At 39.8% G+C, this 22,662-nt stretch overlaps 1 protein-coding gene across 3 annotated transcripts; it reads right to left on the bottom strand.

The window, feature by feature from the left end:
- Positions 1–2,030: 2,030 nt before the first annotated feature.
- RMND1 (required for meiotic nuclear division 1 homolog) lies at positions 2,031–22,618 on the bottom strand. 3 transcript variants are annotated; one of them, XM_053973011.1, is made up of 12 exons: positions 22,557–22,618; positions 19,380–19,894; positions 15,179–15,287; positions 12,397–12,472; positions 12,010–12,049; positions 8,841–8,941; positions 7,462–7,568; positions 5,403–5,467; positions 4,463–4,539; positions 3,250–3,370; positions 2,446–2,562; positions 2,031–2,207 (listed from the first exon to the last, which is right to left on the bottom strand). In XM_053973011.1, exons 2-12 carry the CDS (start codon positions 19,878–19,880, stop codon positions 2,175–2,177), a joined length of 1,347 nt encoding a protein of 448 aa, XP_053828986.1. In that variant the 5' UTR covers positions 19,881–19,894; positions 22,557–22,618; the 3' UTR covers positions 2,031–2,174. The 3 variants fall into 3 exon arrangements, with proteins under 3 accessions (XP_053828986.1, XP_053828987.1, XP_053828985.1); XM_053973012.1 differs by lacking the exon at positions 22,557–22,618 and adding an exon at positions 21,361–21,436; XM_053973010.1 differs by lacking the exon at positions 22,557–22,618 and adding an exon at positions 21,077–21,354.
- Between the last annotated feature and the right edge of the window lie 44 nt (positions 22,619–22,662).

Here is a 22,662-nt window from a genome sequence, read left to right as displayed (position 1 = left end):
TTCCTCCTGGTCAGGCCATGTGTACATGTGCACAGGCTCCCCAAGGGATCTCTGGCGTGAAGCAGAAACAGGGACTGCAGGCAGGGAGAGTTTCCCATGTGCTGTGTGGTCGTTGAGGGTTCTACTCCCTGGTATATTGTGCAGTGAAAGCTCAAATTACATTCTTGGTGAACTCAATTCCCAGCTTGGTTCTCTACATGTAATACAGCAAGAGGATTCTCTATAGAGTTAGCTGCTAATACAAAAACCCCTCATGCGTGGTTGCAGCTGCTACTGTGTACACCATGAAAAAAACGGATACAAAGTTTTAAAGGTCTGTCAAGGCTTAACTGAAGGTTTTGGCTTTTTTTAAACTGTGACTAGCCACTGAGTGGAGTAAGCAGGGTTGGGGGCTAGGCAAGAAGTACAGTATGAGTTTATGGCCTGTGATTTTATGTGCCAAGATAAAGTGATTTACAGTTTCAACAGTAACTGTGCTTCTTTTGTTTTGAGGTGTTGGTAACTCTTACAGTCCTGAGACAGAATACTTCAGATAATCAAGCCTAGATACTTTATGCTTTTAAAGAGCATTTAGGAGTTCTCAAATTACTTTGTTAAAACCACTTTTCTTAATGATGCAGTTGGTCTACTTATTTACATTTTAGCAATTTAGTTGAAATACTGAAACATTAAATGTGAGGTGAATGGGAAGTCATGTCCTTGAGTGTATTACCTCAAAGAGGGGGGAGGGAGAAGCCTGAAAAATATTTGCTGGAAAAATTAGAATTAAAATGTAACCTAATTTTCTGTTATTGGAATTACGTGGTGCTTGCTAAGTTTTCCTGCTGCATAAAAGATGTAATGTTCTGTTTCTCAACAACACTGTGTAAGCCAGGCTACCGATGAAGAACAGTTTTGCAGTGACAAGTCTTTGTCACTGAGCTGTTCTCACCAATTCACTTCCCTGAGCAGGGCCTGACTGTTCAGACCTTCTCAGTTCAGAGAAGAGGAACTTGAGCTATTCCAGAACCAAGACCTCCAGCTACAATCTGTTCTGATTCCAGTGGAGAAAGCCTACACTTAAGAGCACTCTTCTACACTGAAGAGCTGCTTCTTCAGAGGCACCCATGGCATTGTATTGTAATTTATGGCAAAAGGATGAGTTTGCAGTCAGATGTTTTTGCTAGCTGTGCTTGACTGTATTCTTTTCTCCATTATGTCTGTTTGATGTATTCAACAGGAGTGTATTGCACTCAGAAATAATGCTCTCAGGTGAAGAGAGAACAATAAGCTACTGCAATTGTAGTTGCATTTTTAGCCAGAACTTAGTCATCATGGCTTGTTAATGATGCTCCAGGGGCTTTTAACAGAATCTTTAGGTTCTGTTCCTTATTTAATACACTGGACTAAAGTGAATTTGAAACAGGTGATAAAACAGCAGTTGTGTACCAGTTTCTGAAAATACATTTACAAAAAGAAGTTGCTAGGAAAAAAAATCTGTTCATCCTCTCATGAATAAGTAACACATCTCACCTATGCTAACTCACTCCTTGCAACTTACACTGATTAAAATCAGATAAGCATGATAAAGTGGACAGAGAAATTCTGTGAAACTTTCTTTATTTTACCATTTTTGCTACAGGTTCCTGTGACCTCTGGGATCAACTAATTTCCCTTCTATATGAATACTAAATGTAAAAACAGAATGGAAATAGTACTACCTCTCAATAAACGTATTCCCATTCAAGTATACAAACACCACTTTGTGATGGGATGGAACATAACGTTAAATATATCTGCCACATATATTAAAATCATGCCAGGAGAACAAATAGTAATGCCATCTTCAAGCTTGGGACAGTATTGCAGCTCTCCAAGAGTGAGCTGATAAACATGAGGGAAAACATCAGCATAATTTTAACTGTTAAGGGTAGTAGAGTAGTAAGCAGTAGTGTCTTTCACCAAATACAGTCAGTACAGATGAAATTCATCCATAGGTTAAGCCCTCTCTAACATTATTAGTACAGTGGTTGGGAATAATGTTCACAAACTGATTTTTAAATTTTTTTTATTTGAGCAGAAGATTTAGAGATTTATCAAGAGACACAATTTCATGAAGCATATGATTGGAGTTTTCCAAATCTTGTGTTCTCTATTGTTTTGTCTGTTTTCTTCTTCCTGAGTTTGTTCTGTCATCAGAAAACTACCCTTGCAAGTTCAAACAGAACCTGTGGAACAGCAAACACACTGATGTGAATTTTTATTTTATTTAAAAACCTTTAAACCAGTTTACACTATAAATCAGATAATCTGAAAAGTAACGGTAGCCACAATTTGAAAGTTGCTAAGAATAAATATTAATCCCTGTGTACATCACATTAATACAATGATCTTAATTCTCAAAGTATGAAGTATAGAAGTTGTACTTATTATTATGTTCTTAATATTGAAAAAAACCCCACCAACCTCTATGGTGATTAGTATTACTATCATCCACTCAAGGCGCAGCGCGTGCTTTTCATTCAGGTGATTTCGCATTAGGTCTGTCAGCTCCATGCAGTGCTGGAGCTTTTCATTCATTACCTACAAATAATTACAAACATCACAAACCTGGACTCCAGAAATTGAATGAGATCCCTAAATAGGGAAAATACTCCACAGAACTAGAAAGGGGTTAACATCACTGCAAAATAGAATAGAAAATTGATAGAACAGAAAATTCTCTAAGACAACAAGTACAAGCAACAGGAGCTTCAGTATAAATGAACCTGTTATTTCAATGGGTTCCCCAAAAGAATATAAATTTAGATATGCATCTACAGTGTTTCTGTGAAGTGTTTCTGGGTGACATCTGCTCATGAAAACAGTCATAAGCAAAAGAAGATACAGCTTTCTGGAATGCCTCAAAATTAAATATTTATGATTGCTGTACCACCAGGAGAGGTAGTTTTCATGCTTCTAATTCTGGTTCAGCAGTAAATATGTCACCCTTCAAGAACTGATGTGAATGATCATGTCAGTAAGAAGAATCCACTTCTCAGTTCTAACTATTTAAAGCTAATTTAGTGCCTCATTAATGTGAGGCAGGTTAACCTAAACCAGGTAAAGGTATGAGTGGGCTAATAATACCTGGAAAAGAGGAGAGTATAATACCTTATTATTTATTCCCTTTCTGCAATTAAAGCACATTCACAGAGCAATTTGTAACCCTGCTGAGCCAAAGACAACTGATCTGAGCATGGAAGATTCTCACAACAGTAAGACACTCACCTTAACTCTGCGATTAATGTTGAGAAACTGGCAAGTCTTGTCATAAAGCTCTTCCAGTTTTTCTCTGTCCCAGTAGAAGTCTGGTGTTATTAGCAGGTCTGAGCTCAGATTTATACGGTGTCTAAAAAGAATGGGTACTAATGTAGTTCAGGCTTCCTCTTGGTGAATATACGAGCAAATATTTAAATGTAGTTAAATGAAATAAGAAAATTTTCCTGTAATTCTACATACAGTATGAAAACAATCTCCTTTCACAGTAAAAATACAATTGGAGTGATCATTTAAAATTGGTCACATCTCCTGAAACTTTTCTGGGAATACTCTACTGTTGAACTCTTTTGAACATAAATGACTTTTTCCTTATGCCATCACTGCCTCCTCAACCTGTCACCTTCCTTAATTTTTGATACCTGTAGAGAGGTCCCTGACTATGCCGGTGGCTCATGGAAGCAGTACACAAAGTAACAATACAGAACTCCTAAATGTGACTGGCACTGCATGTTGGGTATGTGAGAGCAGCACACCCCTCAGAATCAGGCAATGGTCTAAGCATCATAAAGGCTAAAAGCTAAAATCTCCTGCCTTCAATGTATTACTAACATAAACATCTGGATACCTGGAACATTATTGTTGATAACTGATCAGTCCTTCAAGTACTCCAGCATTTGAAACAGGAATTGTTGAATTGTTTTTTAATTTTACCTTGGAGATTTTGGAGAAAAAGGATTTTTTTCCTTTTTCTTTTGAGCATGTAATGGTCTGTATTGTCAAAGGCCAAATTTCACTTGAGGGAGGAAAAAACATTAAATACAATGACTTAGCAGTGGTTTCTGAGTAAGTCAAGGGAAGAACAAAACTCACAAAAGATTTTTAACAACTCTAGGCTGTTAACAGTACTACACCTACCCACCTTTCTCCTGGTATCCTTTACGTGCTGTAGTATCTACTGTAATTACTAGTTTAAACACGTGTTGCTGGACTCAGGAAGGGAAAAGGGTGTGGTATTTGGTCATTTATGATATACTGCCTGCTTAATGCCTGCAGTTGAAATGCCAGCGTGAGTGGTGAGCCAGTCCCCTTTCTAATGTAAAAAGCACATAGACTCCAGTCTCACCCTGCTCTATTTAGTATGCATTCACCTCTTTATATCCTGCACAATGTAACTTTTACATTCTGTGTAATGCAATGTCTTGGGTGTAACCAAAGAAGTTACCTTAGTGCGAAGAGTTCTCCAATTTTCTGCATCACATCTGCATGAGAGAGTTTTACCTTTCTTCGTGACTTTAGAATCTGAAAAGTAGGAAGTTCTTCACTGCTTGATCAAGTAATATGTACTAGTAGTTAAGAAGTCCAGAGTTTTACAGCCTGAATTGTCTTAGCATCTAAATGCATATTGTACTTACTAATATTTTAGTTTTGTTTGCTTAGTGCCTTGCTTCTCTAGCTTTCTAAGAATATCACCGTGCAACTGGTTCATCCAGGCTTCTCAATAAATCACTGAGTATGTCATCAGTAGCTACAGAAATACTGGGGCATTTTCTGTAAGTGATTTCCTGAACAAGAGATGATTTGTTCTTCCTTCCTGCTTTTTTTATTTTAAAGTCATGACAGTGTTCTTTTACCTTGTCACTCCTCAGCCTTTTTACAGACTTTCTCCTTATAACAATTAATGTATTACCATTTATTTCCTTCATATACAAGTAATAAACCCAATGCTTTCTCTTTTGAACCCTACAAATCTCAATTTTATATACAACATCATATGGGCTTTTTACTGTAATTACGTCTCATGAAAAACCTTTAAGTAATTCACTCAAATTCTTCATTATATTCAAGTCAAAGCACATTATTTTCAGCCCAAGTTAGCACACACTGTGTTTGGCTAGGTTTTTAAATGCTGCTTGTCCTGTTACACATACATTTCACCAGTAGCAAGTGACAGTGGCACAACACGGGAAACATTATTACAATGCAGATCCACACTCCCAGGCCTTTAAAGGCTGATGATTTCTTGTTCAACCACTTTGCATCTCTGCACTGATGGATTTACGATCAAATGTGTTCAACATTCAATTGCTTTTTCCCTATCCTCAGCTACATATGGACTGATCTTTTACAAAACACAGGAGAAAAGGAGGGGAACAAGACCTCACCTCAGGAATTGACTGGATAGATTCCACAAAGTTATCCAGTAACGATTCCCAAATCGCCAGCTTCACTGCAACAGAGATGACAAAGCAGAAGACTGTGAAAAGTACATATGCTTTCAAGTAATTCTAACTTTAAATCTGCCAACAGGCTGCTTCAGGACATGTCGATGCTTACAGACATTATTTGCAGCAAGTCACAGTTTGTACTATACAATCATTGTTCATGTACCAGTGGGCAGATCTGGGCTGGGCACTGACACAGCTCTGCACACAGAACCAGCTTCACCATGAGCGCAGCTTTCTTCTCCAAGTGATCAGTTCAGATTCTGGAGAGTTTCTGCTTCAGCTCAGAAGTTGTGTGTCCAAGTGCTCTACTGGATGTGTGAGCCCTCGGCAAATTACATTCCAAGGAGGCCGGAGATAATGAGCTATGCTGGTGTCAGGCTGATTTCATGTGGTACGTCAAAAGCCTCCACTGCATTTCTAGTGTCCTGCACAGCTCTCATTCTCCATTTGTGCAGTACTAATGCACCGTGCTCCAACCACAGAGTTAGCCTGTATAGACACACCACCTGTTCCTAGCTCAATCCAAACTTGAGCAATCTCCCATTTTGTTTTTAGGTGAGTGTACTGTTACTGAAGATACTAACTTCTGTTCTATGGAAGCTTGAGTTCAGCACTGGCATTGGCAACACAAATTCTGCTATGCCTCAGCAGAATGTTTCTCCAAGATGATAGTTTAACTTGGGCCTTGTTCTTTAGTCCACAGATTCCCAGACAAGAAAGAAGTAGCAACAGATCAAAAATGAACCCCACTCAGTCTGAAATTTTTAATCAGGGAAGATTTAATTGTCAAAATGAACTCTTCTGTGGTAGTAATCAATAGTACCATCTGGTTAGGACACTGCCAGTAAACTCAATGCTGAGCATTTTGCACACTCATCTTTTAAATACACAGGCCTGACTTAAATGACTTTAAATTTAGCCCCTGAAAAAAACAACAGCCAATAAGCATTTCATCTGTCACCTGTTATTTGACAGAGGCTGGTTTCTGCCGTTGATAAATTTGACTAAGGACTATACTTGTATCCTTTATTTTTACTGAACATTATCTCCTGGGAATAAATCCCTTGTTCCCTTTTAGGAGGCACTACTCTTCCATATAGTGCCTTTTTGAATAAGAAAACTACAGAGAACAATATGCTTTTTTCTCAACAGCTCTTCCTCCAACAGTCAGGAACCATTCACTTACACTGCACTCCTTGATGAAATGATGTAGTACTTCAAAAAGGTGCATTCTGTTTCTCTCCTGTGTAAAGGTGCACTTCCCCAAAATAGTGGAATCCTGGAATTTACCCTACAGGCAGTAGAGGTAGACAGACCAGACTTCCCTTAAAGGGGTTTTTGAGGACAGCCTTACTGATGCTGGTTCCTAACTCCCACTCACTCCATCATTCAAGGTCTGAAGCAGTAGACAGGTGTTATTTGCTCAAGCAGCAGGACAACTGGTGAGCCTGACTTCTTCACAGTGCCTCCCACTGTCTGCTACCATGGCTAATAAGCCTGCAAAACATTATCTGTGACTCTGGTCCACATATGTGTTACTGATACACCTCCCCAGCTGGGAATAGCTGCCCTGTATCACTTCTTTAGCTGGCATCTAGCTTTTTCTGTCAGAGAAAATGATGTCAGTATGAATTACCCAAGATTACTGAGAGGTTTCAAATACTGAACTCTACACTCATTGTTATCCTAGGATAGTTCTTAAAGGTGGGGAACAGGATGCTCAGTAGAATGTGTATTTTTTACAAAGCATGTTTGTTAATGTGCTTTTTTCAGCTTTAAAATTGTTTCCATTGAATAAGGCAATTCCAATTTATAGAAAACATGGTAAAAGCATTGAAAACAAGTCCTCTCAACCTGAAGCACAATCACTCTTTACACAGTTTGTCTAAACCAGATATGAAGTTTTTTCCAGCCTGTCACTGTACAAGTCCCACTCACAATGACATTTCACAAAATTTGTAGCATAGACTACATAGTACGAACAACATTAACTTACCAGAAAGACAAAGAGCATTTGAAAAGGCAAATTTCTGCAGAACAACTTCATCACTATCCAGCTCAGAATTTAACAAGATTTGTCCTTTATGGAGCTTTGACTGACCTCTGTAAAGACAAGATTGAAGCATCTTCATTGACTGAGCCACCAGCACAGGAACATTTAAAGAATATTGGACAGTGCAAGAAAGGCTGGTTGTTTATTTAGATAAGGCATGCCACGTCTGTATGCTATCATCCCCATCCTTGCATTTTACTCATGTTCAACCGGACGATATTCACAACAAATCACTGAAAATTAGTTCCTCAGTCTAAGACAAATATAATGGCCAAATTTTCTAGGTGTAAATGCAAGTGCAGCAAGTTGTGATGGTAACTATAGCATTGCTGCATACACACAGATTATTCAGAGTAAGCAGGATGCTGGCCTCTCTCCTGCTCTTTAGCTCCTCTGTTATCTTTCTGTTTTCATTTTCCGCTTTCACTCTTATCAACCTTACTCCCTCCCCACTATGATGTTACTTTCCCTAAAACCTCTATGGCATAGGGGGCAAGGAGCAGAGAAAAGGGGACAAAAGACTTGTTCAATTTTTCGTGTCAATCTCACTATGAAACACGCATAAGCAAAATGGAGCATGTCAAGAATCACAAATTACACAACTGAATAGTACATGCAGTTTTCAAATGGTCAGGAAAAACCAAACACCTGTCTCCTTATCAAGTTACTTTAAATAAGCTGAGCATTATTCATTCAGTTCCTAGTATAAAAAGTGTCCTGTCTAGGGGTTGCTTTTGGGTGCTGTTGGAAAATTACAGATAATTTAATATATAATTAATAATTTAAACATAACAATTTTCATTGTGAAATATTTCTGTAGAAATAATTTTTGTTCTATGATGAAAAAACATTATTTAACAAGGAAAGATAACTTGCCAGGTTTATAATTACAAAATAATCAAGCTGTAACTTTCCTACTAAATGAAGTATATAGAATTTAGTGATCTTTGTATATGAATTTCAAGGACATGGAGAAAGCTTATAGAGAGCATCCTCTTTAAGATCAAACTCGTCTTAATAATGCTTATTAGTTTTTTTGCTGTGGCATACATAGTTTCTGTTTGGGATTGCTGAAGAGTTGTGTGGGCAGAGAGCTTCTTATTTACAAGATCTATCATATAAGCAAATCACAAAGGTCACTACCTGCAAGTTTACCAAGACAGAAACATTTATTGACTCAAGATTTATAGTTTTCTTTCTTTATTTTACTCATTTGGAAAAAAAGTAAGGATAAGTATATTTTTACTAGCTGAATTACTTCTGCTTGATTTTTGTTTAGGTGTCTGTTAGCTTTTATATACAGAATGCCTGAAGATACTTACTCTCCTATTCTATAGTTCAGCTCTTCATTTTCCCAATGGACCAGTGCAACTTCGTATGGCTGAATTTCATGCTGCTCTAGCACTCGCATGATATTCTTCATCTAAGAAGGAGACAATTGCAGCAATAGTTACCATGCAGTAAATTATCATTCTGCAAAGAACTTGCATAGGGCAGGCTGATGAATGCAACCTTCATGCTGAAGTTATTTACCTAACAATGAAGAGGTGTGCTAAATAATAATTATTAACACAGTTATTATATTTTATATATAAGTATATAAAATATTATATATAGATAGATATATATAAAAATATTATTATTAACACTTCTGAAACTAGTTGTGGTTCAAGAAGAATTTGTAGCTATAAACAACGGCAAGGAATCTGGTAAAACTGAAATGTCATTTTATATGTGCACACATGGAACAGGGTAAGGACAACGTGGATGTATTCAGTATTATAACAATGAACTTACTAGATTTTGGCAGATGTCTGAGTGTGGGAATGAATCTTTAGAAAAAGTACATTAGGTTGTTGTTTCTGATAAAATTACTAGTTTGCTGCTAAATCAGTGGTTTTGTTTTTGATTGCTGCTGAAATCAGTAGTCTTGTTTCAGCTACCAGAGGTTAGTTATATTACAGAAACCCTTTACCACTACAAAAATCTGGAAAAACTGTTTCAGCTGCTACATTCATCCCTGTAAGTAATTCAATGTGCAATTTTACTTGCAGAAGTAATCTCACTGCTCCTTTATTCTCCAGCACACGAAAAACTGATGCAGGAAGAAAGAGCCCTTTTCTGTCACAAAACTTTTTCCTCTTGACACCTAACTTAGGATCTCTCATCCTTCTTCCTTTTTATATGCTACAAGGCTCCCCTCAAAAAAATCATCTGCAATTAGAATGAATTCTGAACTAAAAAAAAGCACTCACCTACTAGTTTTTAAAAGGCATTTAGCTACACAACAGCCAATAAAAAACCAAACCACAAAACCACAAAACACTTTTGATGCCTAAATTCTTTAGAGTTCAATCTTCTACTAAGTCATACTTAAAAGCACTCTCTTTTTAAAATAAAAGATCATAGTTCATCTTTTAGCACAAAACTGTACCCTCTAAATTTTTCATAAAGCATATTTTCCAGGTTAAGTACTCTAAAAAAAAAAAAATCTGTTGGATCACCTGCAAGAGGGATTTTCTTTGCACTGCTAGCTTTTTTCATTGATTTCAAGAATTTTGGTGATACTATCTATGTAACACAGTAACATTTTTCACTGAAAAAAAACCCCTCAACTGTACTGCTGAAACTGCTCCTTTCATAATCCTGAATTCAGTATTAGCATGACTAAGATTTGCCATATAATTCAAGTCTTGTGATAAAAAAGAGTATGAAAACATAGGAAGCGTCTGCTTGGAGGCCAGTCACCTCAGCCAAACAGCAGTGTCCAGAGACAGCTCAGCAGTGCAAACCTCACATTGCTTCTAGGCCCAGCCTAATTTTATAGAAGGGACTAGTTGTGACACAGTAAAATTAATTAGAAGAGATGTTCTGGAGTCACCACCTGCAAACTCTTGCTATTACAGGCACTTATGTCACAGTTCCCTTTTAAAAAAACCTCAGAGCAGGTTTTTCTTTTTGCCCTTGCTATTTTGGTAAGGAAGCTGCTGTACAACCTTCTTACTCAGGTATTTGAAATTGGTATTTTGTATTTTAAGTTTCTTTTTGTGATCAGTCTGTATTTTTTACTTCTTCTGTTAAATGTTTGTTAATTTAAAATATTTTTTTCTCTTACTAGTCATTTTGGGGTATTTTGGCCATTTGCAGTGACACTCTAAATTCTGTTTTACTGAATTGCTTTCAGTTTCTGTTCTACAGACCAGTTTGGGGTTTTTCTCCTTTCATTTCAGTTCATTAAAGCATGTCCATAAAAATACTTCCTGTATTTGAGCAAGTTGTTGGGCAATTAAAGCTTTGACTATGATTTCAATAAGCAGAAAGAGGCATTTTTCCTCCTCTTTTACAAATAAAGCTAGCAAGGGGCCAACTGCTGATACTAGTATTGACCAAGAAAACAAGGTATCAAATTTTCAAAGGTATTTAAGCTTGTACAACAAAAGGAGAATTTTCAGAGTACGCCGGTGGGCTAAGGTGTTCAACTCAAAGATCATCAGGAGTTAAAGCAGCTGGTCTTCAGTAATACTTGTTAATCAGTAGTGTAGTTACAGCCATAGCATCCAAACAGGCAAGGTTTGAAGGGAGAACTGGTATTTTTTTGTAGGACACCTGATACACTGACACCCCCCAAAACAGACAGGAAATCAGGAACATTTCAGTTCTGAAACAGAAGAAGTGAACTTGAATCCACAAATTGTTCACATCTGGAAACAACTGCTCTGAGTTTTTGTTTACCCCAATGAAAATCCTCCTGTGAACTTCTATGCATCTCAGTATCATCTATTTAATACACCACTTAATTTCACATAGTCTGTCTACAGATAAGGTCAATACTTTTTGTATCTAGAATCCAGTTTAACCACAGTAATAGAAATACATTTAAAACATTAAATAATTATAAATGTATTCATTAGAATAGATATGCTTCTGGCATACCCTTCTAGGTCAGCAAAGATCACCAAAATATAACATGTCAGCAACATATTTAATAATTATACCAACCAATAAAAAAATTCCTTCAGGAAAATTGCTGGCTGGTAAAAACACAGAACAGTATTAATGAGTTGCTTATAATTCTTTTTTCTCTTTCAAAGTTGTACAAACATAAGTCTTTAATAACTGACTTAAATGGAATACAATGGAATAATCCTTCTAACAGACTTTCTGTTCCATTAGTGCTTTTCAAACAATCATTCACAGGTAGATTTTTCTGATCTACTTTTTCAGGAGAACTGCAAGAATATTCTTTTTGTCAGTCTCACTAAATTAAGGTTTCGGATTTTTGTCTTAAGTAGATGAATTTCAAAGGTGATGTATCAGCAGCCCACACACTTGAGGCCAGTAGCAGGCAAGAACCTGCACTCATTGGATAAGAATCAGTTTTTTTCCTTCATAGAAAGATCAGTCCCCCAAACAAACGTCTAGCAGGCTGAGCTTTGTGAGACTGACAAAACACCTGCTTATGCAGTTTTAACCAAGTTTCACTTTACTTACACTTTTCTCTTCCACATTCCAAAATACAACAGCCCCTTCCCTGTGAATTCAAGGAAAAACTGAGTGTAATCACTGTTTTAAATGTATTTTAATGGAATACTCAAATTGTACAGTGGCAATTTTTGTCATTGTGAATCAAGAAACTTAAAACTATCTTCACGGAAATTATATACTAGTTGCTTTTTAACTATACTTCAATGAAAAAACATGAGAAGGTGTTTTTCAACCATTTAAATAATTCTGACTTTTTTTTTTTAATCATTCTGACTGGACAGTTATTCCTTGAGTTTCATGAGGTAATATGATGCAGGAACAAGCAAGCTGCACTACTTCCTTTACACTATTACTATTAATGACATAATATTTTGAGCATGATTTATAGCTTACCTGAAGAAAAAAATCATGCCAGAATCATCTTCTTTTGCAGATTTCTCAGTACTGATCACCAAAACATTTGCAGCATCTGTTTGAAATAAGTGAAAAAATTGAATATTTAGTCAACTTCTAAACATGACAGCTGGTAACTGTAATCATGTAATTCAACATTTGCATACTAACACATCAGCCAGTTGAGAAAACTGATGCAGACATTGTAAATAATGAATACAGAAGTGGACATACAGTGTGAGAGAACTGTGGAAGTTTTGCACAGTTGCAGAAAAATTACCAGACAAATCCACTTGCCTGGAAGCTCTTATTTTCTATATACTAAAAGATTAATCTGCACTCAAATTGTGCTGACTTTGCTTTGCCAGTCAGAAACTTGAAAGAGTGTACCCTCAAGACAGGAGAGCTTACACCTGCATTTCCCTGCACATCAGAAGTGTGTTTTTGAAACAAATCTTCCACCCACTCTCCCTTACCACACTTCTGATGTGCACTACGCAACAGTACATAAAATGTGAGGGCTTTTGCATTAAACTAAAATGAAAGAGAAGCTCAAACAATGCTCTTGTCGTACTCCAACCACTAAATGGGGCATTTGTTAGAGAGGATTAGACCAGAGCTAGTCCAAATAGAATATCCCCAAATTTAATAAAATGTGGTTGCTGGGTTCTCCAAACAGGGGTTTGATTTTTCTTCTACAAATCTTCTCCACTGTGCCACTCACTAATACAGATAAAATTTTAGAAGTCCCAATGTGGTTTCAAACCAGCATGACTCATTTTGTTGCAGCACTAGTGGAAGTTAGACCAGAAAAGCCCCCTACTTCTATTTAAAGTGACACTTCACAAAGATTTTGCAGGGCCTAACAGCTAAGCCTTAAAAATTTAAATGCCTTTTCAGGAAAATCACAAGTCAAGTGATGGGGTATCAAATGTTGTTACTTCTGCTTGTGTACAAATTCTACCTTCTGCTTTACTGCTCAGGCCATAGAGGCCAGGTAGACTGAGGCAGCAGAGAGACATGACCAAGTACCAGATACAGTTTTGCTAATATCTGAATTGGGACCACACAGTTGGTCTGAATGAGCCTTTAAAGACTTTTCTTCCACTTGCTAGTCCACTTCAGAGATACATCATTGGATGAATAACTAGAGCAATTTTAGGTGTGAAATTTGAGTTCATCATTGAAGTAACATTTGTCTATGTTTTCTCATTTGCCTTTTCAAATACCAGCCATATCTTTATTTATCCACTCCAGCCAAAACACGCACAATTGAAGAGAATTTGGTCTATTTTAAGTGGATGTGCAGGATCTGCCTCTAAAAAGTTTTTAAAGAGGTCAAAACCAAGAATAATGCTTTGGAAAAACACTACAAAGCAACAAACTCACACTGTAACTGCTGTTTTAGATTTCTATGTGGAAATATTTTTAAAAATTATCTTCCCAGATTCAATGTTTGGCTTGGTAACCAACCACTGCTACATGCGTATGCCAACCATCACAACACTTCAGATCTGCTGGCACAATCCAATATCCTTTCATCATTACTTCCTCCAAACCTTTGATAAACAGTACTCATTATGAGTCAAAAACACCATGAAGAAATAAAAGGAATTGGCAAAACTGACACTCCCAAGGTAAAATAACACCAACAGTAACATTTAATTCATGGTCACGCTGGGGGTTGTACAAAGTTTATATCCCAAAGCTGTGAAACCAGGGTTAGTTTTAATACAAAGAAACTACAAAAGAACATGAAGCCTATATTCTAGTGGGTATTGTCTTTCATGTTCATCTTTCTGAACAAGACAATCATTAGTAAATCTCGTGCTTGAAAGAGACCCACTAGAGTATTACTGCACTTAGATTATTACTTGAGAGGCAGACAGGCTTTTGATAACCCCTACTGAAATGCCCATGAACTGCCAGTGCTTCTCCTAGCTTCATATAATCTGTTCTTTCAAAGGAAGAAGAAAAGGCATTCTACTACTGACATATGAAAATCACAGCTGTTCCAGGGCGTAAGGTTCCTTATGTTATAGTAAGATCAATTTGTTTTTCTTTTGTAGTATACTGCAGCTATCTCCAAGCCCAAGTCTACAGAGATACTTTATATAGAAACCAGAATCAATTATTATGCTGAAGCCTACCTAAGTGTAGCATTCAACAATTGCTAGGATATACTTCGCCCAATAAATAAGAAGTATCAACAGCATGCTCTTTACTAGAGCTAAACACTTATTTGTGTATCTTTTTCATTTCACTTAGCAAGATTCTCTCTTGCATGCCTTCCTCTCCAACTCTGTGATTTACATTAATAGAAATCTAGGTACAGAAAGAAGATGCAACACTTCAAACTACAAAATTGTTTTGACAGCTGATGTACTGCACTACCTCACTACTGAAAGATTAATTAAAATAAATAATTCAAAAACTAATACTCAGTTAGTGAATGTCGTAGAAATTCTCTGTATCAGTCAATTCCCTAAGTTATTTTTCATGCATGCATGTAATTTTTCTATACTTCTGATGTAATTGTAATGTTGGGAAAAATTACAGAAGGTAAGAGCACGAGCTGCTCACATTGTTATTCTGAAAGGTTTTGTTGTGGGGACTTTTAGGCAAATAGAATCTTTAAGCACAGCAATAATTTTACAGGCAGTAAAATGTAATCCAGGATATTATCAGAATAAGAATACATACAGTTACAAAAATTATATCCCTCACCCATAATTTATTTCCCAAGATATAACATTGCATTTAATATGTTTCAAAAATCTACCTCTAGGCAAACTTGTTATTTCAACATATCCATGTGAAGTCAGGTCATGACAGAGATTACCAAGATGATATTCATCTGCTGTTGCAAAGGCTGTGCACTGCATCAGATTCTGTGCCAAAGGAATAGAAATTTGAGTTAGGGCATGGCTGGAGCAAGATGGTAATAAGACAACTGTTTGCTTCAAATTTATTAAGAGAGTGACAATTTTCATTTATGCACTGTTCTGTGGTATCATTGCCTTGATTTCCACCTGGTGTACATATACTAACAGGAGTACTTGCTCCTTGTTAAGTGGGAAAGCAAATCACACACTGAGAACAAGTCACGTGGCATGAGTGAAGTCACAACAAAAAACTATGACAGAGCCACAAAGACAACCCTTCTTCCCTGAAAGCCAATCAAATACTTGAACATTAGAGCTGCACTTGCTGCTGCTCTCCCATCCCATGGCTTATGACATACTTGGCTGACCACTGAAACCAGAGGCAGGTCACCCCTGATCGCAGGTAAAACACCGTGTTTTAAAGGTAAATGGAGTTTGACTACCCCAGTCTGTTTATCAAGCAGAAGCTCCAACCACAAACATCGTGTTCTGCCATGCAGCAAGCTACTGCCAGGGCTGAGCCACCGCAGCACAGAAAGTCACCTTCTGGACCAGCTGCAGGTGCTGCACATCTACAGTGTCCTCCCCTGCCCTGAGCTGCATCCTGCACTAACAGGGGGTCTCCCCTGACACCACAGTGGAACAGTACACATGGCCAGTTTGTCCCAATATCCCACAATCTTAAACAACTAAAATGTCATTTTCAAAGAAGTAAATGGGAAAATGATGCTGACTTGCAAGGAGATGTGAGGTTTTCTTGATTAATCAAACAAGTCACAATAAACTGATTTGCAAATTCTACTACTCATCTGAAGTGTTTTTCTTTCTTCTGATACGATGTATGACCTATTTTCAGTACAATGTAGTGGAAAATATCCAGAAAGCAATGTCTCACTGTGGATCAGTCACTTCCCAGCTTTTTGTAACTAATACAAATGGGGATGTAACTAACAACAAATGAACAAAAGAACTGTGCTCATCTGCAGGCATTTAGGTCCACAATACACTTCAACCTAAAAATCTAAGTCACATTCTTGCAGCACTCATACACTGTCAAATAGCAAGGCTTCAAGAGGGGTTCCGATCCCTGCAGGGGGACTGTCACCAATCATTAGAATCACCACCTCACATTTGAACTTTTCTTTTTTAATGTTAACATTCTACTATCACATCCAAAGATTTGCTTACACAAAATCTTAATTCAGCAACCACTAGGATAAAATAAGCTTTCAAAGTAATTGTAATATTCAGAGAGCAATTTTGTAGGCATATTCCCACAACTGTGCTAAAAGGTTGAATTAACAGTGGAACAGAACTCCAGCTTTCAGTTCCCTTGAAATATCACGTTTCATTATCACAATTTCAACTGCAAAATCCATTCTCAATCGCTAAATCACCAGTGCCAATTATACATCTGAATCTGAAGACTCTTCCAAAAAGCTCCTTTTGGTTATTTTAAGTACACATGCTCTGCTATGAAACTCTTCTGTCACGAATTAAGGGAACAAATTCTCATCTTGCAGTTAGTATACAGTCTGAAAACCTCTATCCTGCTCTGTGTTTCCCACAGTTTATTACTTGGTCTATTCTTCATTTCAAGGCACTACAGGATTGACTTTCTGTCTTACAGCTACAATTTTAGTTTCAATGGCTAACTACATTTCTCCTTTAGTTACAACCAGAGGTTTTCCACTAAGCTACATGCCTGAAACAGCATTTTGGATATAAACTACTTTTTGGGTTTGGGGATTTTTTTATAATGTACTGTGTCACTTACATATTTACAAAAATCTTGTTTGATAGAGAACATTTGGCTTAGGCATAATTTGTGATTAAGACACCTAAAATACATGTCCATGGGTGCTGGTGGAGATACAGACAAAAAATCTAATCAGTGACTCAGTTAATCCTAAAATAGATGTGTTAAATGGCTGATCAACCTTAATGCCATGTTTTCTGCTACATCATTTTTGCCTGCAAACTTCAAAAACCTCAGAATACAGCTCCTGTACTGGTGTTAGAAAGGAACTTGAGCTACTCACCCTCTTCTCCTTTCTGCCTACAGCATTATTGATATTCTATTCAGAGCTACACACAGGATGGCTGCTTCTAAGGACAGCTAAGTATGCTGACAACTCATTTTCGGTATCATCATGCCCCCAAACAACTGTGCAGGCTCATGGAATCATAACTCCTCTTAGTCCATCTCTTCCACTTTTAGCACACAAAAAAATTTAAGAAAGAAAACCTGTAGGATGAACTTTAGTCCTCATATCACCACAGGAATCAATCTTTATCTAAAGTGTAGTAAATATTATGTCTATGCCTGAATTTCAAACTATTTCTATGCTAGATCATATGCTGTAGCATAAATGCTGTAGTATTAAGGGTTAGCTCAGAGGCTTTTCCTGCCATCAGATCGTACCAGGTTATGCAAGTAGTGGTACCACTCACTGATGGACTGACTAAACCACTTAACTGCTTCCAAGGAAATCCTCTATGTATCCTGAAAAACTGGTTGTACAATGATTTATCACTGCTGGTGCCCTGCACGCTGACTGTAAAAACACATGAAGACCAGTGCTGGGGAGGATGGGAAGGACCTCATTCAGCAAGTGCTCTGCAAAAGAAAGGCGTCAGCTATCAAGCCCTCCCAGAGAGAAACCACCACAGATCCTCAGGGTTATCAAACTGAGAACCTCAGGAATGGAAACCTGCAACTGCTGTCTCCAGAGGCAGGAAAAGATGGGAAGGAGATGGCAGTGGCCTTGGGGCCTGCTACACTAGAGGTAATTTCTGACCCAGCATTTTACCATGCAAAAGCCTCCTCAGAAAGTATATTATTATTTCAGTTTATCAGGCAGTATTTTCTCAATTTCTCTATTCACAATGGAAAAAAATAAAAATAGCACTACATGTTACTTGCACATATATATGAAAATGTCATACAAAGAAACTGCATTCTATGCTGTCATTTAAAGGCCTCAAAAATGTTGTCACTTCACCCAAAACCAAGAAGAATCAAACTCTGAATGTAATGTTATACCATGACTAAAATGCTGGAAACATTACACAGTGTTTCAGGACTAATATTTTTCACTTTCCTCTTTCAAAGCAACATGAAAATATGAGTGGTAACTAAATTGTTTATAACTACCTCTTTAATTTACACTATGGCATGCACCTGCTTACCACACAAAATACACATCATAAGCTTAGATATGAGAAGGCAAGCACTAAAACTTTTCTCTGCTCACATTCAGTAGATCATGTAACAGATATATTTTGCAGTGTGGAAACTATTTCTGAAGACACAGTGCTTATTTTAGTCTCACCTATCATACATTTTACTAACAACACGGTTGTTTTAGCCTGACGAGAACAGTAACACATCTGACACCAGGATTCACCGTGGAAATCCTATATTCAAGTGTACTTAAGGCCTGGCTTGGCTAAGAGTTAGCTTAAGAAGATATGGCCACAAATATGCACTGTTCTTCCTCACTGTAACTAAAACAGTGTGTTGTTGCATTTCCCCTGTATACCTCAGACCTGATAATCAAGGTGCTATTTCTACACATGGAATGATCTTTCTCAGGTAACACAGGCTACACTTACACATTTTTTTCCCATCTGAAACTTAATCTGAATATAAGCTTTATATTATTTACTTTCACTTATGTTTCTGTTTGAGTGAAACCTTAAAACTGGATAGATCTGGATAAGCAAGGAAATGTAGAGAAAGTTAAATTACTCTGATGGCTAGACTCTTTTTCTCAATAGAAAAGTAATTTGAAAGCACTGGTCAAAACTATTTTTAATGCACTTCACCTTTTCACTTTATAATAACCACTCATCTTCACTTTTGTTAACACATTGCAAGTAAACTTCCATTTTACCTTCAAAATACCAGACATGCCAATTTCTATCAAGTTTGCTTCTATTTGCAAAGCTCCAACACTAGTGTAAATAATGAAGTCCTTCTCACCAAATAATTATTTTAATTTCATTAAAATGTTCATCTAAACCCAAATCTAAATGCAAATTAAACTGATGCACTCCCTTAGTGTCACACAGACTGTAAATGTTATACTTCACCTCCATGTCTGAGAGTGGCAGGTTCGTTCTGGATGGCTGCTTGGTCCTTGGTGCCTTTGGTGGCCTCTTAACTGCCTGGTTACTGGGTTTGGGGACAGTTTTACCAGCTGATACAACGGCATAAAATCTTGATGATGTGTTCCTAAGCCTTTTGATCCACTCTGTATTGAGCCTGTAGTTTTCCATCATTGTCACACCCAAACGTCTCCAGGATGAGAAAAAACCCTCCCCACTCTGATAATAAACACTTCTTTCCAAAGTGGACAGAAATCCTTGGAGAAAATGCCAATTCCTGACTTGCACACATTGACTTGTCAACCAAGGGAACGCAGGTTTCAGTGCATACAAATCCCAAGACTTCGCTGTTCTGTGAGCTCTTCTTTCAACTTCATTATCCAGCTTTAATAGCAGACGTCCAGTTTTGTTAAAGCTTTGGCACCGGCATATTGTTGTTAAAGCGTGGAAAGATCTCATCTGAAGGCGCAGAAGTTTCCGTCTCATTTCTTCCCTCTGAACTGCATTTAAAACAAACAAACAAAATCATCCATCAACATTTTGGAAAGAAATAATATTGTTTCCCTCTTATCTAAAAGGTGGTCCATACTACTCTTGCATGTGTTAGTACTCCTCAGCACATTACATTGTTGGGAATAAAAAGATTTTTTTGATCCTATGGAAACACTCTAAGATCAAACCACATCTGTGTGCTTGCAACAAGTGGTGAAAAAATAGAACTGGTTGCTGTGTCAATATGCAAGAGGGCATCTTTTCCTTTGGCTGCTCATTCTGTGCAGCAGCCTGCACTTTCAGTAACCCCACTGCTTGTCAGCAAGCAAGCACACACTTTAAAGAGGACATCAGACGCTGTGAATCATTTCGATATATAATAAAAACAGCCATTAGATTACTACGTGGTTGTATGGGAACGTCACCTGCAAAACACACACACAGCCCAGCATCAGCTCAGCTGCTGTGCCATGAACAGCTGAGCACAGTTCCAGCCCCAGCCATCTGTCCTGACCACAGCGAGAATGGAGCTGACTCACAGCCTTGCTCCTGCCAGTACATCCTGGTGCTACAGGGACCACCGGGCCTGCCTGCAGAGCCACCGTGCAGCCTGAAACACAACAGTGTCCTTATGCTGGCAGCTCAGACTAAAAGCAACCCTTCTATATTTACACTACATTGTGTGAGCTAATAAAATAAAAATATTCAGACTCAATATCACAGTGCATGTGTTTAATTTGCAGAAAAAAATAAGTGACAAGTTCTCTACCCTCATCTGGTTTTCTTAATAACATTTTCCTTATGACAAAAAATCCATCCTCAGCAAGTTATTAACAAAAAGTCATTAAGCTGCCTAGTTCAAAAACCTGCCCATTTTAGAATATTTTTCAAAAACTGAGGAGGATCTTTAACACTAAAAATACATTTAACATAACAGTTCAAATAAACACTTTATTTAAAGAGCAAATCATAGTGTGTGCTGTAGAACAAGCATCCTGTCCATCCTTACAAGGATACCTAGGTGAATTGATACTGGGCTTAACTTTATATCTTTACATGCTCTTCACTCATACATTTTTGCCCAATTTAGAAGCCTGTTATTTGCATACTTACTGGGATAAACTATTATTTTAATTTTAAACTTGTTCTGTATTTAAAAAGCAACCCTGTCCAGGACAAGGCATATTTACCTTTTTAGAGGCCTGATATCTCCTGGATAAAAAAGGAGCTGAGACAAATTCAGTAACTGCAACCCAGGTGGTGGAGAGCTGGGGCAAGGGGTAAAGTCTCCAGCAATGTGTGGTAAGTGGAGAAAGAGACTCAAAATGGTTTTGTTGACGTTCCTAGCCAACAAAACCTCATCCCGGATCAGTAATGCTAGGAATGACTTTTCAACTCTACAGGCTTACAAATAATTTGCAAGGAAAGAGAGATTATATAGACCGAATTCCATGGAGGGGCCTGAGCGTCAGACCTGCGGTACCAGAGGCACCAAGCCAGAAGGAGCGGAACACAGCAATCCAAGAAAGCGGCACGAAAGGCGACCACAACAGGGCGGGAGGCGCCACTCCGAGCAGCAGGCAGGGAACTGGGACTTATTTTCCAACGTCTCTTCAGCATACGGCACACTTTAGCCACGCCCGCTGCCTCCCCGGCCGGGAGGCCCGGCTCGCTGCGGCACAACCACCGACATATACGGATAGAGCGGGCCCGCTCCGCCGGCGGCCGGACCGGACCGGCACAGACCAGCCCGCGAGCTCCGCCCGGCCCACGCAGTCCGGATGCCTCCAGACTGCCCCCGGGGCCCGCCAGCCCCGGATGCCGGGACACTCCGCCCCTGCCCTGCCCCCGCACTGCCGCCCTTCGCTCCAAGGAAAACATCGGCCGCACCGCCCCTGCGGCAAGCGCGGGGGGAAGGGAGGCAGGGGGGCGAGGGCTCCGCTCCCATTGGCCGCGTGCCGGGCGGGGCGGGCACAGCGGGCAGCAAGCCGACCAATGGGAAGGCGAGGCCGCCCCGCCCGCGGGATCGAGCGAGGGCGCCAGGGCCGCCCCCGCCCCGCGCGACTCACGGGCGCCCCTGGCGGGCGCGGAAGGCAGCGCCGCCAGCGACCGGGGGGCCCGGCCCCCCCACCCCCGGTCCGCGGCCTCCACCGGGGCTGCGTCACCCCCGCGCAGCGACACCTGAACACGGGGGGTGGGAGGCGGCCGCCCGGCAGCCGCACCGCTCCGGCCGCCCCAGGGGCATCCAGGGCTGGGGGTCGGGCACGGGGCTGGGAATCTCCCCTCACACCAGCAGGCAGGGCTCGTGATCGCCCCGAAATTGTGCCCTCGTCGCGAGGAACGTCGCGGGGCCCTCCCAGCCGCGGCAGGACCGGAGACGGCGGGAAGGGCGGGCGAGGCCGCCTTGGCTCGCCCACACCCTTCTCGCGGGCGCTGCGGCAGGCCCCGCCGCGCCGGGATCACTCCAGGAGGGGCTGCGCACCCCTCCCCCGCCGCAGCGCGGGCTGCGCCGCAGCTCCGGCCGGCGCGCGGGGCCGCCAAGGGCACCGCTTGCGCCGCCGGCCCGGCCCTCCTTCCCCTCCCTTCCCCCGCCCCGCGCGCGCGCCCGCCGCCGCCGCCGCGGCGGGAGGGGCGAGGCGGTTCCCGCCGCCGCCGCGCGCCAGCACTGACCTGGGGGAGGGGGCGCGCCGCTCTCCGCCGCGCGAGCCGCGGCCCCGCCCACCGCCCGCCGGGCCCCGCCAAGGCGCGCGGGCCGACACGCCCCGCCCGTCCGTCG

This window comes from Vidua macroura, chromosome 3 (assembly GCF_024509145.1).
Source record: "Vidua macroura isolate BioBank_ID:100142 chromosome 3, ASM2450914v1, whole genome shotgun sequence".
Lineage (NCBI taxonomy): Eukaryota > Metazoa > Chordata > Aves > Passeriformes > Viduidae > Vidua > Vidua macroura.
This window is presented reverse-complemented; position numbering and strand designations above follow the sequence as displayed.